The 19,632-nt window shown below is 43.6% G+C and overlaps 1 protein-coding gene across 1 annotated transcript; it reads left to right on the plus strand.

Annotated features, from left to right (window-relative positions):
- Positions 1–2,350: 2,350 nt before the first annotated feature.
- Positions 2,351–15,199, plus strand: LOC129711642 (F-box only protein 2-like). Its single transcript, XM_055659440.1, has 6 exons — positions 2,351–2,443; positions 5,896–6,179; positions 11,012–11,138; positions 11,771–11,866; positions 12,375–12,510; positions 12,707–15,199. Exons 2-6 carry the CDS (start codon positions 5,930–5,932, stop codon positions 12,839–12,841), a joined length of 744 nt encoding a protein of 247 aa, XP_055515415.1. The 5' UTR covers positions 2,351–2,443; positions 5,896–5,929; the 3' UTR covers positions 12,842–15,199.
- The last annotated feature ends 4,433 nt before the right edge of the window (positions 15,200–19,632 follow it).

Genomic DNA, 19,632 nt, shown 5'->3' on the forward strand with positions numbered 1-19,632 from the left:
ATCCTTGGCCTTACACATTTCCCATCTTCTCTCTCCACAGACTCTCCTGACCTGCTGAGAATTTCCAACATTTCCTGTCTTTATTTCTACTTTGTTCCATGCCAATTCTCTGGTTTTAGTGTGAACACTCATAAGAACTTGTTCTTCCAACATCATAGCATGAGCATTTGGAGAATTTATGGCCCCCATACATGGGACACAAGGAATCTCAACACATCTGCAACAACATCCAATTGCATCTCCCTCTTTCTCTGCTTTTATAACCTTTCTATACTCATCTTGCCTTGACTGCGCCCCCCTGTGATGCTGCCTGGAAGTGCAGTTGCACACCTCCCAAATTGTGATGGAGGCCAATGCCAACAGTTGGAAGCAATTCCCTGAGGCGTCACAAATGAGCAAATGCTCCAATTCCCTCCTCCACCTACCATGTACAGAGGTTTGATAAATAGCCCAAAATAATTAAGAAGGTAACCCGTAATTAAAAAAAACATTTTGGTCTTTATTTAAATTGGTATCTTCTCCTATTATTCCAAATATAATCCATTCCGTTTTGGGTTCTATTCTTGACTTGAAAAGCTTTGTAAATATATCAAATATATCACTCCAAAATGTATTCAACTTTGTACATCCTACAAATGAATGTGTTATATTAGCGTTTTGAAACAAACATTTATCGCATCTGGGAGAGACGTTTGGATAAAATTTATTCAACCTCGTTTTTGAATAATATAGTCTATGTAATAATTTGAATTGAATTAAATTATGTCTTGCATTAATAGAACAGTTATGTGTATTCATCAAATACTTTTCCCATCTATCCTTCGAGATCTTTATCATTAGCTCATGTTCCCAATCTTCCCTTAGTGCTTCTGTTGAGGGTGATTCTCTATTTAATATATTATTATAAAAGTATGATATTAAGATATTAATTTAATACTGAATAAATAATCTGTGAATATAGACACTAAAAGCTGGAGTAACTCATAGGGGGCCGGCAGCATCTCTGGGGAGAAGGAATGGGTGACGTTTTGGGTCGAGAAAGAAGGGTCTCAACACAATACGTCATCCATTCCTTCTCTCCAGGGATGCTGCCTGTTCTGCTGAGTTACTCCAGATTTTTGTGTCTATCTTTGGTTTAAACCAGCAGTTCCTCCCCATACAAATAATCTGTGAAGATATAAATGCAGGAATAAGAATTCTCTGCCACATAAGGCAGTAGAGGCCAATTTACTGGATGAATTTAAAAGACAGTTAGATAGAGCACTAGGGGCTAGCGGAACCAAGGGATATGGGTACACAAAATTGCTGGAGAAACTCAGCGGGTGCAACTGCATCATTAGAGCGAAGAAAATAGGCGACGTTTCGGGCCGAAACCGTTTCGGCCCGAAACGTCGCCTATTTTCTTCGCTCCATAGATGCTGCTGCACCCGCTGAGTTTCTCCAGTAATTTTGTGTACCTTCGATCTTCCAGCATCTGCAGTTCCTTCTTGAACACAAGGGATATGGGTTACTGATTGTGGATGATCAGCCATTATCACAATGAATGGCAGTGCTGGCTCGAAGGGCTAAATGGCCTCTTCCTGCACCTATTGTCTATGTTTCTATGTTTAAGAACATGAGTGTACAGCTTAATTTGATTGAATTGATCAATTGAAAGATACAACATGGAAATGAGGCCTTCAGCCCACCGAGTCAACAGCGGCCATCGATCACTCATCGATCACAGGTCGATCACACACTTTTGTATACATTCTCTAACTAGAAGCAATTTGCAACGGCCAATTAGCCTCAACAACCCACACGTCTTTGGGATGTGGTAGTAAACCAGAACACCAAGAGGAAACCGTCACGGTCACAGGGAAAGCGTCCATTCAGACAGCACCCGAATTCAGGATCGAACATGCCGCTATGAGGCAGCAACTCTACCAGCTGCATTACTGTGCAGCTAAAAGTTGCAATGCAATGTAATAAGCATAAAAAGCTGGTGGAACTCAGCGGGTAGTCCTGGCTGTGTAACTCGTTATCACCTATCCCACAGCCATCAATGGACCATTGTGGGCTCCACCTTTCCTTGATCATCATTACGTTTTGCATATCTTTCATTCAAACATCGCCTATTCCTTTTCTCCAGAGATCCTGCCTGCCTCGCTGAGTTACTCCAGCTTTTTGTGTCTATCTCCTACACCGTGCAATAAGCATGTGCAACATTTTTGTCCTGCGATTACAATTTAAAACAGATAGAAAGTATGTGCAATAGAAGCCAAAATAAATGTTCATGTCGCTTGTAGTTGGATGGAGTTTTTTGTACCATTTATTAAGGTTGCTGACTGTGCAAGGGAACTGGATATCGATGTTGCAAGGAGCATGTGCAGTTTAGTGCTGCTCACTGCACTGATTCTGTGGCAGCTGAGAGACCAGGGGTGGATCTATACACCAGGAAACTGTAAGTAACAGAGCGTGTGATGTGGAGAGATCTCCCGCACAAGCAGAGTTAACAGCAAGGAAGTATTTGTTTCTTTCAACCAGGTAGGAAGAGGAGATGATGAAGGTTGTGATATGTGCATTACTGAGTTGGAAAGAACAGAGGAGGGGAAGGGTGGATGAGGGTGAGGATGTGGAGATTAGGCAATGAAGGGCTAGTGTTTTATATCCCCGGGATGAGGAAAAAATAGAAAGCAAAACTCAGAAGCATCCTGACAGAAGCAGGACAGGCTTGAGGAGACGGATATTTTTGTATCTTTCTATCTGGCCAGCTGGAAATTTAAAAAAACTGAAGATTTGCAACATACAAGATTATTGTGCCTTCATAAATAAATTGCATTGTAATCAGACTGAGAAACAGCTTTTGTATCTGGACTATCTTTAAACACTGCAATGCAGGTTGGCCTGGAGTCTTGCCAGTGAGAATGCACTTTAGATGCAGTAACAGGCCTGAGCTTTTCTTCCACACCGGTTTAATTACTACAGCTCTTCAAACGAGACGTGACATTTTTTTTTCACATTCTTATTGCTTTTCAAATTCAGAGTAATTTTACAGTAACTCAATTACTTAGCAAAAGAGTGATGTGAAGTGGGTTCTGTGGATCACAAACTGCAGTTTAGATCTGATGGGCTCTACGGTGTGGCCTCTGTTGTAATCCCAGGAAAAGCAGTATTTAGAGATTCACAAAATACTCAGCATCCTTGGAGAGAGAGGCAGACAGAATGTAACCTTCAGCTTTCAAGATTGTTCATCTGAGCCCACGCATGTTTAAACATCTCCATAAAACTTTGGTTAGGACGCATTTGGAGAATTGTGTGCAGACCTGGTCATCATATTCAAGAAGGACATGGAGGCTTTCGAGAGGGTGCGGAAGTGGTTTGCCCGAATATTTCCTAAGTCATAAACTATTATCTATAATGAGAGGTTGGACAAACCTGGGATGCTTTCTCTGGAGGTTCAGAGACTGAGGAGAGACCTGCTAAGTATATAAAATTATCTTCTTCTTCTTTTCGTGTCCATCTTGTTACAAATGTTGACCTCGCTGTCATCGTCCATCCTCATAAGGACACGAGCTTCCGGTGACAATCAGTGGAAGCCATCACTTGTCGCAATAGATGATGGTGGTAGCAGAATTAGCTCAGGATGCTCCCAGTTTCCAGCCCCGCGGCATCCAATGCTTCTGCTATGGGGCCATATAACATTATAAGAGTCCTGGATCGAGTAGATTGTCAGCACCCTTGTGCCAAGGTGGAAATGTCAAATACCAGAGGGCATACATAGCTTTGAGTTGAGAGGGAGAATGTTTAATGGAGATATGTGGACCAGGTTTATGGCAGAGGGTGTTGGTTGCCTGAAAGGCCAGGGTGGCAGTGGAAACAGATACAATGATGGCGTTAAAGAGACTTTCAGACCAGAACATGAATATGCAGTGAAAGGAGGAATCTGTATCAATGCAAGTAGAAGGGATTTATTTTATTCGTCATCATGTCCGACACTGAAATTGTGGGTCAAACAGCCTGTTTCTGTGCTGCACTTTTCTGCTCTTATTATACTTTACTTTTAGGAAAATATATTTCATGAATTTGCAAAACTATGCATTTAGGGACTAGCGTGTGTGATCTTTTAGTGTTATATCAAACTACAATATATTTTAAAAAAAACTTGGCCCCTCAAATATCCTTTATCCCCCATTGTTCCATTTTCATAGTTTATTAAATATTCCGATCTACATTCCAGAGGTCCAGAATGGGTGATCTCACATTCTCTTAAATTGACATCCATCTGCCACATTTATTCAATCTATTGATCCGGTTAATGATAGAGGCGTTTCCAGCCCTTTCACTGTGTAACCAGCAGCATTTTCTGCAGCCCATACATGGCGCAGCAAAACATAGAGACCTGAGATTGCCAACAATTAAACCTATTTCCTCCACAGAGTGTGTTGGTGTACAGACCAAATTCAATTGAAGTCACAATGAAGGTGGTAACATCACATGCTAAAGATTACCTTAAAACCCTTTGAGATGGGTTACATGTGTGAATAATGTTTCCAACACTGCTCGATTGTAATCATTTATTGTCTTTCCTCTGATTACCATTAGCGTGCAACAAAAGCTTTTCACCGTACCTCAGTATACGTGACAATAAACTAAACTCAAACTTGGCTAAAATTACTTCAAATGCTCTTTTTTCATATTGACCAAAGGTTATGCTGGCAGACTGGAAGCAGGGTTTAATTTTGAGATGTGGCTTCCCAGGTATAAGGAATAGACTCCTAGAGCATGAAAATGGGCCCTTCAGCCCAACTTGTTCATGTTGACCAAGATGTCCCAGTTATGCTAGTCCCATTTGCGTGCATTTGGCCCATTTTCCGCTAAACCATTCCTATCCATGTGCTTGGCCAAATGTCCTTTAAAGGCTGTTATAGAACATGCCTCAACTACCTCCCCTGGCAGTTTGTTCCATATACATACCACCCTCTGGGTAAAGAAGTGGTGCAGGAAATGGTCCATGGTTTCTAGGTTCCTGCTGACAACGCCTATTATCAAACAGTCACGTGGTGCAATGGCGGCAGTTTTGTTCTAGAGGGACCTTCTACAGGTTGCGTCGTACAATTCCCTCATCCGATTCAATGAATAAGTCAGCGATGTTAGAATTCAGCATTCGAGTGTGAGCACATTAGTCTTATCTGCCTATGGCAGCTCAGTGACTGAGGTTCCGTTGACTTGATTCCAAAGTGTAAATGCTGCAGATTGAACAGTTTGCTGTTAGCTCTGAAGATCGGGCGGCATAATGGCACAGGAGAGGCACAGTGGTGTAGAGGTAGAGTTGCTGCCTTACAGCGCAGAGACCGGAGTTCGATCCTGACTACCAGTGCTGTCTGTATGGAGTTTGCACGTTCTCCCCGTGACTGCATGAGTTTTCTCTGGGTGCTCCAGTTTCCTCCCACACTCCAAAGACGTGCAGGTTTGTAGGTTAATCGGCTTCTGTAAATTGTCCCTAATGTGCAGGATAGAGCTAGAGTACAAAAGGGTGGGAAGAGTTTTGTGTACAGCAAGTACCAACATCGACTAGTTAGGCTGAATGGCCTGTTCTGTGCTTTTTGTTCTATGCTCTGTATATACCGCTTTATCCCAAAAGGTGGGTTAAACCCTATAAGGAGGGGGATGGGGGGGGGGGGGGAGAACTAAGGAGTACTTAGCACGGGGTACTTTGAAACATTGTAAACGCCCATTACATGGCGACTATTTGTATACCTCGGGGATGCAAGCAAAGAATTTCACAGTGACTTGTCACATATGACAATGAATTATTCAATTCAATTCAGATTAAGTTCCTCTGATGTTCTAGGTCACAATGCCAACATTTTTATCAAACTCTAAATCCGTTTCTCTTAACAAAATTCCTTGCAGCTGTGGTGTATTGGGAGGGAAGCCATTTTGAAAGATGGCTGCCATAGATGCCTTACCTGAACAGCTGCTGCTCAAAATCCTGTCCTATGTCCCTCCGAAAGAGTTGGTTTACATCTGTAGACTCGTCTGCCCCCAGTGGAAGGAGCTTGTGGATGCACTAAACCCGCAGTCTTACGATGAAGGCTTGCCAAAGGCCACTCACACTATAAGAGCAGAAGACTGGGATGCATTTTATTTTTGCACGTCTGCGAAAAACAATCTAATCAAGAATCCATGTGGTGAAGGTTTGTACCAGTGCTTTTTTGGTTGTGACTAAAATGAGCTTGATTTCTCCTTTCAATCTTTTGTTCATGTAACCCAATGATTTTTGGCTTTGATTTCTCCAGTCACTCTGGGCTGTGTGTAATAACTGGACGACAGATAGACACAAAAAGCTGGAGTAACTCAGTAGGACAGGCAGCATCGCTGAAGAGAAGGAATGGGTGACGCTTCAGGTCGAGACCCTTCTTCAGGCTGGTTAGGGATAAGGGAAACGAGAGATATATAGATGGTGATGTAGAGAGATAAAGAACAATGAAAGAAGGTATGCCAGCTTCTCGTTTTCACCCAGTAAACGGCTAACAATGGTCTATATCGTCTATATCTCCAATTTCCCTTATCCCTAACCAGTCTGAAGAAGAAGGGTCTCGACCCAAAACAGCACCCATTCCTTCTCTCCAGAGATGCTGCCTGTCCCGCTGAGTTCTCCAGCATTTTGTGTCTATCTTCGGTTTAAACCAGCATATGCAGTCCCTTACGACACATTACTGGAGTACAGTTGAGTTCTTTAATCACAGTAGCAGGTTACTCAACATGCAGTCTCCCACCTGCCCACCAGGGGACCTTCCACGCGCGCTACACCAAAATAAGTCCCCAAAACAACAATTGCCAGTAGGAACCCAAATTAATGTTGGGCAAGGCTGACTCACAAAACTCTTGTACAACAACAACAACAACACTACAATTAATAGTTACATAACAATAACTATACAGGTGCACAACCTTTTATCCGAAAGCCTTGGGACCAGACACTTTTCGTAATTCAGAATTTGTCGGTCTTGGGAATGGAAATTTTTTAGCGTAGACTTTAATGGCTGGCTCAGTGGTAGAGTGTTCGGCTCATATCCGCAAGGTCGCGAGTTTGCGCCTCGATCCAGGCAGTTACTCGGTCGCGAGTTTGAGTCTTCAATGTCGTTTTTTCTTGCAGAATAAATGTTTGTATGAAATGCAGTGTAGGAGAGGTGTACTGACTGTGTGGGCAGAACTTTGGAAGTGATTGCCCACCAGTCTAAAAAGCCGCTGTGTCTCCCTGTCCCTGGGATAGTAGGGGGCGATCAAACAGCACAATACCCCCCTCCCCCTCCAACTCCAGAGGAATCCGCTCCCCGATGGGCCGCTACGGCGACAAGTGGTAGTTTGCCCACAGCCCGAGCTGTGCCACGCCAAGAACACCTTGCACACCATCAGCTTCTGCCCCTACGTGTTCCTCTGGAGTTGGAGCGGGGCTGGGCTGGAGTTGCTGCTGGCTGTGGGTCTCTGGGATCTCCGTCCTTGCAGTGGGCCTGGGGGTCGCTGTCCCGTTGGTCCTGACGTCTCCGGCCACCCCCCTGGACTGGAGCTGAGACTGGGAACTGTACCGCCCTTGCCCCCTCCCTCTGCAACTGCAAACAACCCCACTCTCCTGCAAGGGCGGTACAGTTCCCGGAGGATAGCAGGTGGCCGGAGACGTCAGGACCAACAGGAACCCGATCCCCGATGGGCCCCTACGACGCCCTGAGCTGCGCCCCATCATCCGCAACCCAGGTTCCTCTGTAGTTGGAGCGGGGCTGGGCTGGGCTGCTGTTGGCTGTGGGTCTCTGGGATCTCCGTGCTTGCGGTAGGCCTGGTGGTCGACGTCCAATTGGTCCTGACGTCTCCGGTGACTGCACTGACCTGCTGGCAGCCATCGCCGACTTGAAGACAGTGCAAAGCCCCCGCGCCGGTGCAATGAGCGGGGAGCTGGAGAGGGGAGGGAAGGGGTCACACACATGGCCGGGAAGCAGAGGGGTGTAGGTGGGGTGAAACTGAAGGGAGCGACAATCTACTGCTGCCTGCACGCTGTTAAAAAGTTCCCACGTAAGACTCACGATACACTGTGTATCGTGTCAACCGCGGGAACTTTTTAACCCAGCAGCATATTGTCAATTAATAACCCTCCCGCGCAATATACCCTCACCTCTTTTATGAATGGGGATTTAGTTCCCCTTTCTTCGAGGACCGACCGGAGGTTCCGCTGTCACCTCTGCGGGCCGCCCTCGGTGAACGTTTTCAAGGACCTTTCTTCAAGGACCGAAGAAATGTCGCTATTCGGAGGTTTTCGTTATTTGGATCGTCGGATAAAAGGTTGTGCACCTGTACCAACAATAATTCTGTACAAAAAAAAACACAAAAATGAAATGCAATACACTAAGATGTGGAGAGGATATTTCCACTAGTGGGAGAGTCTAGGACAAGAGGTGATAGCCTCAGAATTAAAAGACATTCTTTTACGAAGGAGATAAGGAGGAATTTCTTTAGTCAGAGAGTGGTGAATCTGTGGAATTATTTGCCACAGATGGCTGTGGAGGCAAAGTCAGTGGATATATTTAAGGCAGAGATTGATAGATTCTTGATTAGTATGGGTGTCAGAGGTTATGGGGAGAAGGCAGGAGAATGGAGTTAGGAGGGAGAAGTAGTTCAGCCATGATTAATTGTCAGAGTAGACTTGATGGGCCGAATGGCATAATCCTACTCCAATCTCTTATGATTTTACGAAGATTAAATTAGTGTAGGAAGGAACTGCAGATACTTGTTTACATCCAAGATGGACTCAAATTGCTGGAGTTTCTCAGCAGGCCAGGCAGGATCACTGGATAGAAGGCATGGGTTGAGACTCTTACATATGGCATTAATATGTAGAGGAACCTGAGATTAATCTTACAGCCCTTTATGGCTGTAGAAAGGGACTGCAGATACTGTTATATACCCGAAGATAGACACAAAGTGCTGGAGTAACTTATCTGATCAGGCAGCATCTCTGCAGAAAAAGGATGGGTGACGTTTCGGGTCGGGACCTATCTTCAGTCCTTTATATCTATTCCACACAATGACATCACAGCAGCATCATTTACCTCCTTAGTTCATTACCTTTCGGTGCATAAAAATCCATTGATTTCTTTATTGAAAGCCCCAGTAAAATTCGTTTTTTGGTCCACATTCATTCCTAATTTCTCTACAAAACAAGGATTTCTTAATTCACTCGGTAAATGTTGTGGCTATAACATTACCAGTCCCTCACCAGGGGAAACTGTTTCTTTGCACCAGCACCACGAAACCTTGGATCAATTTAAACTCGTCCATCTCGTCATGTCCCACAATTTGTTTAATGCTGCATTGTCTGATTTTGCATGATAGCAAAATAGTTCTTGGCAACAACACAATGCAATTGTAATAAAGATGGCACACTTGCTTCCCAACCTCCCAACAGTTTAGTATAGAGATACAGTGTGGAAGCTGGCCCTTCAGGCCACCGATATCACACCGACCAGCGATCTCCGCAAACTAACACCATCTTACACCCTAGGAACAATTTTTACTTTTACCAAGCCAATTTACCTACATACTTGTAGGTCTTTGGAATGTAGGTCGGAAACCAAAAATCTCAGACAAAATCCAAGCGGTCACGGGGAGAACGTACAAATTCCATTCAGACAGCACCCGAAGTCGTGATAAAACCCGGGTCTCCGGCGCTGCAAACGCTGTAAGGCAGCAGCTCTACCGCTGTGCCAACGCGCCAGACCGTGTTTTTCAGCCAGTTACATGCATTCACTGTTGTGAAAGGAGCAGCCAAATAGCATGACTATGCATGATATGAGTAATGAGACACATGGCTGGCAATCTGGTTTAGTGATGGAGGTAAATATGAGGCAGCGCTCCTGAGAACCCTCCTCCTCCACCACTCCTCTTTGAAATAAAGCCAAGACATCGCTCCCATCTCCCTGAGAACAGACAGGGCCTCACCTTAATACCTTCACCAAAACAAAACAGCACCTCTACTGGGGCAGAACTCCCTCGCACTAGAGTGTCTGTATTATTGATTTACTTTAAGGTGGAGATTGACAACTTCTTGATTGGTACGGGTGTCAGGGGTTACGGGGAGAAGGCAGCAGAATGGGGTTAAGAGGGAAAGATATATATCAGCCATGATTGAATGGCGGAGTAGACTCAATATCCTAATGGCCTACTTCTGCTATGACATGAACTCACAAATTTGTTAGATTATGGTACCAAATCATTGATGTGAGACTTGAACCCTTGACTTTGTGGCAAGTGAGTGAGTGAGAAAGCTGTCCGCTGATTTGCAGGATTCCTGCTCCTGTCCGCTATCCATTGCAAGATCTGTCAATTGTGGACTTCATTTGTAAGGTAGTCTGGGTTTGATGCATCCTCTGGCTTATTGTCCACTGTATCCCTCTATCTTTGATCGCTGGATGGCCACAGAGGGAGGCAAAGGATAAGACCTGCCCTGGAAACAATATCTCAGGTGGAAGGCACTCAGTGACAAGATCAGAGAGAGCCTGACACTCAAACTCCCTGCCCATCAAGCCCAGAATTAATTGAATGATGTGTGTTGGAACGAACTGCAGATGCTGTGTTAAACCGAAGATAGACACAAAAATCTGGACAGGCAGCATCTCTGGATAGAAGGAATGGGTGACGTTTCGGGATGAGACCCTTCTTCAGACTGGTTAGGGATAAGGGAAATGGGAGATACATCGATGATGATGTAGCGAGATAGAGAACAATGAATGAAAGATATGCAAAAAAGTAACAATGATAAAGGAAACAAGCTATTCTTAGCTGTTTGCTGGGTGAAAACAAGAAGCTGGTGCGACATGGGTGGGGGAGATATAGAGAGATAGGGAATGCCAAGGCTTCTTGAAGTTAGAGAAATCAACACATACCACTGGGCTATAAGCTGCCCAAGTGAAATATGAGATGCTGTTCCTCCATTTGAATGATCTTTGAATTAACAAATTGTCTCTTTCAACTTTCACAGAGGAATTCAACTTCTGGGAACTTACAGATAATGATGGGAATGGCTGGAAAGTGGAAGATCTTCCTGGCGACAGTGGAAAACCCTTCCCTGATCAAAGCATCCAAAAATATTTTGTTACATCTTTTGAGTAAGAACCACCCTTGGATAAAAGGTTCTATCCACCCCATCTATGCCTCTCATAACGTTATAGAAACATAGAAACATAGAAAATAGGTGCAAAAGTAGGCCATTCGGCCCTTCGAGCCTGCACCGCCATTCAATGTGATCATGGCTGATCATCCAACTCAGTATCCTGTACCTGCCTTCTCTCCATACCCCCTGATCCCTTGAGCCACAAGGGCCACATCTAACTCCCTCTTAAATATAGCCAATGAACTGGCCTCAACTACCTTCTGTGGCAGAGAGTTCCAGAGATTTACCACTCTCTGTGTGAAAAATGTTATATATTTCTATTAGATCTACCTTCGGCCTCCAGCGCTCCAGTGAAAACAATCAATTTTTTCCCAAATTTATTATAGCTAATACCCTCTAATCCAGGCGACATCCTGGTAAACCTTTCATTTATAGTGGTACAGAAGCCTTTTTTAACAGCAGTATTCCGCTACCCAATCAGCCATATGATCATCCCTTCGTAGTGTTACACTAACATCCCATTAATAGACATGCACGGACCAGGTGCAATAAGCCGTCCTGATACTAGCTATGTGCAACCGTTCCCTAAAGAATTGAACGCAGTTATTGTGTATTTATGTTTGTTAGATGGTGTCGAAAAACTCAACTAATCAATCTGCTCTCAGAAGGATTTGATGCTGAGATACTGGACAATCTTCAACCTACCATCAATGTTAAGGACTGGTAAGCAAATTGAAAAGCTGCCTATGGTTCGACCTGTACAATCAGCTCACTAACTGGTAGAATCTTTGTGAATGTGGGAGCATGAAATGGATTGGGGTAATATTGGCATTGGGTGTTCGAAGATTGACTGAAGGGCCTGCTTCCTTGATGTACCTCTCTTGGATACAATGGTGTTTCTAATGTCACTTGATACATTGAACATGGTGCTAAGAAAATTGTGGAGGAACTCAGCGGATCAGGTAGCATCTGTGGAGGGAAATGGACAGAAGGGTCCTGACCCTAAACGCCGTCTGTCCATCGGGTTGGAGTCTGAAGAAGCGTCTTGACCGAAATGCCAACTGTCCATGTTTGCCAGAGATACTGCCTGACCCGCTGAATTACTCCCGCACTTTGCTGTTTTACTCAAGATTCCTGCACCTGCAGTCTCTTGCGTCTACATTGAATACGCTACTTGATGTCTACGTCGCTCCCTGAAAGATAACTTCACTGGTTTGCTCTTCATCCACAGGTATGCAGGGAGGCACGACTCCGGGTTTTTCTATGATCTACATGTCGAACTTCTGTCTGAAGACATGAGTGTACTCCAAGAATACAAGTCTGATGAGATTCAGGTCCCACAGTGGAGTGATGCAGAATGGAAAGAGGTATGATTCAGGCAGGATTTAAAACCGTTGGGCAAATGTAGAATCATACTCCTGGATTGGAAACCTGTGCTTAAATTGGAAGTTAGAACAAGGGACTTCATGCTGCTTGAATGCTGACTCTAACGTGCAGGATTTCCCAGAGTGTGGCCACTCTCAATGAACCATTCAGTAATGACCCGCTTTGCTTACTTTGCAGATATCCAACACTTTCACCAGCTATGGGCCCGGTATCCGCTACGTGAAGTTTACCCATGGAGGAAAGGACTCTCAGTTTTGGGGAGGATGGTACGGAGCCAGAATCACCAACAGCACCGTCACTGTGGAGCAATAACCCGGCTCCAAGCCGTTCACCCGATGCTTTCGCTGCCAACTTTACGCCATTTTTATTTCTACTGACACGCCTGCATTTCGCCAGCAGATCTCAGCAGTTTGTGTCGCTGAACACAGACAAATGTGAGGCGTGAGGGTGCGGGGGGAAGATGCTGTTTATTTTATTGATGCTGGTCATGCCAAAAGATACCCGCTGTGGTGGGCACTTACTCGAGGAATTGTAATGTCAGGATCTAAGTTGGACACTGTGCCCTCTGCCATCCGGTTCCACTAACGAAAGAGAGCGTAGTGTCCTGTCTCATGCCAATTGGAAAATGGATTTTGTGGCAAATTTAATCTTAACCTGACCAAAGATTTCACATTCAACACCACACGATCTTGCTGTATCGATATTCAGAGTACGGAACGTACTGACAAATCAGGGAGATATTATTCTGCAGCTTTAAGTCTGAACCAATCCATACTTCTCACATACTTTGATTTGATTTGATTCAACTTTATTGTCATTGCACCAATACGAGTACAGGTACAACAAAATGCAGTTTAGCGTCTGGTCAGAGAGCAAGATAGTAGAAATAAAAATACTGGTTAAACAATATGTGCAATGTGGATGAATTAAACTGGTACATCGGCAAATAAATGTATACAGATAGGAGAGTGTAAAAGATAGCCAGCGTCGGAACTGTGAGTTCAGCAGTGTAATGGTGTTATTGAAAAAGCTGTTCCTCAGCCTGCTTGTGCGAGACCTGAGGCTCCTGTACCACCTCCCTGATGGGAGGAGGGCAAATAGTCCATGGTTAGGGGCACCGATGATGTGCTGAGCGGTTTTCACCACTGTTATGTACATCTCTGCTATTTTAATTGAGCCGGTTGCTGGATGTTTAAGACTGACCAACGTCGGTCCATCACAGTTGACCAGTGCAGCGGTGCTTCCAAACTCCATCAAAATAATGGTTTGAGCTAAGATACATATTGATTATGACACGCATACTTGATTTTACAATTAATCTCATTTAATACTTTAAACAATTTTGATTATTGTGTTTTTTTGGGGGGGGGGGAGTGAACAAAGACCTAAAAGAATAATCACCCCTGAAGCCTTATGTGGAATATCACTTTTATCTTGATCGCCTCTATTATTGCTCTGCAAGTGACAACAAACATAAGCAATGCAGTGTTTATATTTTCATTCATTTTGCTTTACGGGCTCCTCTCCTGACATTCGGTATGTGGGTTAGAGCAGTCCCCAAGCATCCATGGAATGCATGGCTCAGTGGTGTGGCTCTGTTGAAACACCGCCGTGGGTAAAAGCACAGGCGAAAGCGGGGAAAGAAACAAAAATGTACTCATGGTTACTTGTAAGGAAATGGAGACCTGGTCGAGGAAATAATGAAGGCAAGCCTGGAACAAAGTGGTTATGCTTTACACAGAAAGTTAATGTGCCTCAAGTGATTATTTTGTAAATAACTAAAAATGCCTGATTTTGCCAAATACTGTACTAATAATGACTGAATATGACCCAGAATTGATGAAAATAAACATCATAAGATACAAACCCTGACGTGCTTTAAATCGCGAATGCTTACTTTACTGATTATTTGGCTCCACACAGAGCGTGCAAAGATCATTCTCCAAGGTATCACATTCCTTACTCAAGCCGAATTCATCACAGTGGCAGAACATAGCGCCTATCTGTGCCATTGCACTGACCTTTGCTGTTTCAGCTATTTATGATCTATATATTTATGACTAGATGACAGGCCAAAGTATTATATATCCAAGGAAACCTATGATACAAAATTATATACAAAGGTAGGTCTTAAAGAGGACACAAGGTCTTGGTGAAGCAGACAGGTTGCATAGAAACATAGAAAATAGGTGCAGGAGTAGGCCATTCAGCCCATCGAGCCAGCCTCGCCATTCACTATGATCGTGGCTGGTCATCCTAAATAAATATCCCGTTCCTGCTTTATCCCCATATCCCTTGATTCCGTTAGCCCTAAGAGTTATACCTAACTCTCTCTTGAAAACATCCAGTGATTTGGCCTCCACTGCCTTCTGTGACAGAGAACTGCACAGATTCACAAATCTCTAGGTAATAAAGTTTTTCCTCATCTCATTCCTAAATGGCCTACCCCTTATTCTTAAACTGTGACCCCCGGTCTGGACTCCCCCAACATCGGGAACAATTTTAACTGCACCTTGGTTAATGGAATTGAGAAATGTTTGGTAAATGTGGTACATTGAGCAGCAATGTGAGGCTATTAGTTGGGTAACCTTGTACAAGAGGGATCTTGGGGTTCGTATCCATAGCTCCACGAAAATGGCAACACATGTACATAGAGTGGTAAAGATGGTGTATGATATGCTTCTCTTCATTGGTCGCGCGATTCAGTATAAGAGGAAGTAATTTTACATTTTGGAAAGGCCTTGTTTGGAGTATTGCGTGCAATTCTGGTAGCCCACGACCCTTGTGGAAGGATGTGGAGGCTTGCGAGAGGGTACAGAAAAGATTTACTTGAATGTGTGTTCACCATGCTGGTTTAAATTGAAGGTAGACACAAAATGCTGGAGTAACAAAATGCTGGAGTAACAAGCTAAAAACAAATAAGATTAGACCTGGGGATCCACCACTTAATTAGAATGAGGAGGACGTTCTCCTCTTGGAAGGCTGCTAAATGTTGGGGTTCACGTTGGGCGATACCTCCGCTCAATGCTGAGGGGACCATGCAGAGTAAGGGCACTTTTTACTTGTCTTGAAACTGAAGATTGGAAGGCATCATTCAAAGAAGACTGCAAGTCTAGCACACAGCAGGAGCTGGAAGTTACAATTCAGCTGAGAACCTCGGCCTTTCTCCCTTCGACCCAGACCGGCTGTTTTGCAGACAGGTTTAACTGACTAACCTCAGGTTTATCTTAACCATGGTAGGAGGACTAAAAAGGCAATGTGGTCACTCCATAATTGGGTGACCTGTCCGGTGTTGAGTTAGGTTTGTCTTCTGGCTGTGAACGCATGCAAATGCACAAACTCCGTCACTGCCTAACTGCAACGTGTGCATCAAATTAACAATGTCACTGGGAAGTTAATGGTGAATGTTTAAACAACGGCAGGAAGCGATTTTAAAAATATGTCGCATTCAGTTGATTGAAAAGGAGGTTCTTCGAGTTGGTTACAAACAAGACATACAAATGGATGGCACATGTTCACCGTTTATCAAAGAACTTCTCCACTTAAACTGGTTGAGTTATTAAAGAGCAATTTATTGATGGAAGTGACTGCACAAGCAGCTTGCAGAATGGAGCAAAGACAGAGACTGATATGTATGGTCCCCATTTACAGTTGACTTGGAAGTAAAATGAACACAAATTTATTTTCTTCATTCAAACACACAAGGTAATTATTTTCAATATCACCAACAGCAATTTCTCCTTCAAAAATATGAAATTGTTTCAGTGGAAAAGCTATTAATGTTCATATTTAAAATGGCTTGTGGTAATTTTATGCTGTTCATATCATCCACATCGGAAACGTTTAGCCTTGTCCAGACAAACTTGAGCACCTGAACCTAGCTCACAAAACCATCCTAATCTACCTCTGGCCCACAGCATATCTCTTGGAAGGAGAATATATGAACAACCCAAATATGGGATAAATACAAAGTAATTAGGAGGACAGATAATGTTTCTTGTTTAATTTGATCAAATAAGGATGTTCTCTCGGTAAAGTAATGTTTGACATGTTAGTTCAGTTTAGTTTAGAGATACAGCATGGAATCAGGCCCTTCGGCCCAGATTCAGTGTCAGCCAGTGATCCCTGCACATTAACACCACCCTACACACTGGGGACAATTTTTACATTTACACCAAGCCAATTAACCTACAAACCTGTTGTCTGATTCAAGCAAATATATACCTATCGTAGCTAATAAGTACGGCTTGGATGGGCACGTCTAATCAACCAAACACAAAGCAAGATATTATCTTGTTTGGATATTATCAGGGGTTATTTTATGGTGCTGATCTCTTCCTGACTCACACAAGTAGATCAAGCACATCTCATAAACACTCAGATGTCTCCATCACGTCTGCTATAGCATTGGAAGCAGATATGGTGAGATTCCTGTCAGCTGAAACTTTTGCCATTTTGTGCAATATCTGGTGTTTCATATTTTAGTTTTACCAACTAATTTGAGAGTTTACATACACACATAAATGAATTAATGCATCAAAACCAAAAGTATAGGCAGGAACTTAACAACCCCCCTGGGGTGGGAGATTGCAACCTTCACATGGTCCGCCCTGTTTCGACTAATGCAATCAACCCGACCTGGCTTTAAAAGGGCATCAATTATACCGGTGCCCAAGAAGAGTAAGGTGACGTGCCTCAATGACTATTGACCAGTGGCACTAACGCCGGTGGTGATGAAGTGCTTTGAGAGGTTGATCATGGAGCAAATCAACTCCTACCTCGACAAATACCTGGACCCACTGCAGTTCGCTTACCGCCACAACAGATCAATGGTGGATGCGATCTCGCTGGCCCTCCACTCCGCACTGGACCACTTGGACAACAAAAATTCATATGTCAGGCTGTTATTCATTGTTTACAGCTCGGCATTTAATACAATCATCCCCTCCAAACTGGTTAGCAAACTCGCAGAACTGGGTCTCTGTGCATCCCTCTGCAACTGGATCCTCCACTTCCTCGTCCACAGACCACAGTCTGTTCGTATTGGTGGAAATGTGTCAGCCTCGATAACAATCAGCACGGGAGCACCTCAAGGCTGCGTGCTCAGCCCCCTGCTGTACACACTCTATACCCATGACTGCGTAGCGAACCACCGTGCGTACTCCATCATCAACCACTGTTGTGGGGTGTATCACTGATGGGGATGAGTCAGAGTACAGAAGAGAGATCGAGCTACTGTCCATATGGTGCCAGCGCAATAACCTGGCCCTCAACCCCAGCAAAACCAAGAAACTGATTGTGAACTTTGGAAGGAGTAGGAGGGGGACCCACAGCCCCATTTATATGGTTGAAAGGGTCAAGAACTTCAAATTCCTGGGCGTGCTGAAGATCTTTCCTGGTCCGAGAACACTAACGCAATTATCAAAAAAGCTCATCAGCGCCTCTACTTCCTGAGAAGATTACGGAGAGTCGGATTGTCAAGGAAGACTCTCTCTAACTTCTACAGGTGCACAGTCGAGAGCATGCTGACCGGTTGCATCGTGGCTTGGTTCGGCAATTTGAGCGCCCTGGAGAGGGAAAGGCTACAAAAAGTAGTAAACTGCCCAGTCCATCATCGTCTCTGACCTTCCTTCCATCGAGGGGATTTATCGCAGTCGCTGCCTCAAAAAGGCTGGCAGTATCATCAAAGACCCACACACCATCCTGGCCACACACTCATCTCCCTGCTACCTTCAGGTAGAAGGTACAGGAGCCTGAAGACTGCAACAACCAGGTTCAGGAATAGCTACTTCCCCACAGCCATCAGGCTATTAAACCTGGCTCAGACAAAACTCTGATTATTAATAACCACTTTCTGTTATTTGGCCTTTCCCAGTTTATTTATTCATGTGTGTATATATTTATATCATGGTATATGAACACATTTATCTGTTTTGCAAGAATTTCATTGTCCTATACAGGGACACATGACAATAAACTCACTTGAACTTGAACGTGCACAATCAAATAAGATCAAATAGAACAAGTTGTCCTACAACTTTAGGCTGTGCACGCTATACGCAAGAAGAACATCTACCCCCAAAACAAAGTATGGCCATATAAATATGGTCACCAGGGGAACTGGATTCATGGAAAAATATATTTGAAAAACCTTTACTGATTTTGGGATAGGCGACCATGAAATTCACGTGCTACATTTATTAAAATGTTATCACACACACAATGTGAAGAGTCTTACAGGTATCCCCATCATCTGCTTTAGTTAGAGGACTAATTGAACAAGCCAAACATTGTTTCCATTAAGTATTTTTCTCCAACCTACATTTACCAAAGGAATTAAAGAATAAAGTGAAAAGTGACAAATGTTGAGGTAATTCGGGACTTTGAGAAGCTTTGGTCAAGAACGGAACAATTCCACCCCACCTACGGTCTCCATTGTGTATTATTCTGTAGGAACTTCAAGTACTAGAACTTATTCAGCTAAATAGCTTATTCAGGCTATTTAGCCAAAACTGGTTCCCCGAGGAACACGTTCAGTCCACAAGCTGAAATCCAACTTTTATCCTTGTGTTGATTTCTCCAGTTTCCTCCATCTACGGATCAATTGTGTTTGTGTAAATAATAGAGGCAGGGAAAATAGAGCTAGATCACTGAAATTTCAGTAGTGCAACAACAATTAGTTTGATTCCATTGAGTACGTTAAAAGAATAGGGATTATCTCCTGAAAATATCCAAATATAAATATATAGAGAATCATTAAAAATAAAGTTGAGAAATGGTTTTCTTCTTCAGCGAAGACTCTCTGTTAGAGTGCCCCAACTATCATTAGCTGGGAGGAGGTCCCTGGGCCCTTGAGAGATTCCATTGGAAATTCCTCAATGCAATGCCATGGCCATCATGCATATCACCCTCAGGACAGAACCCGCATGAATGTTAGAGGAGCTCACTGAAAGAAATAGTCAGAATGAAGTGCTCAGTAAACCATTTGCCGTTTGAAATGAAAGTGACCTGTTCCTATTAACAACTCACCTCCACTTTTGTTCTTATACAGGGAGTAAATATCCACATTAAAGCAATAATCACCTAGAAAACAAATATCAAGA

The sequence above is a fragment of the Leucoraja erinacea genome, chromosome 30 (genome assembly GCF_028641065.1).
Source record: "Leucoraja erinacea ecotype New England chromosome 30, Leri_hhj_1, whole genome shotgun sequence".
Classification (NCBI taxonomy): Eukaryota; Metazoa; Chordata; class Chondrichthyes; order Rajiformes; family Rajidae; genus Leucoraja; species Leucoraja erinaceus.

What these genes read in the sequence shown, in the direction of transcription:
- LOC129711642 (XM_055659440.1), top strand. Translation starts at nt 5,930, where the DNA reads ATGGCTGCCATAGATGCCTTACCTGAACAGCTGCTGCTCAAAATCCTG. An exon ending in ACCATCAATGTTAAGGACTG is followed by an intron (nt 11,867 to 12,374) that starts GTAAGCAAATTG and finishes CTTCATCCACAG; the next exon opens with GTATGCAGGGAGGCACGACT. An exon ending in GTGATGCAGAATGGAAAGAG is followed by an intron (nt 12,511 to 12,706) that starts GTATGATTCAGG and finishes CTTACTTTGCAG; the next exon opens with ATATCCAACACTTTCACCAG.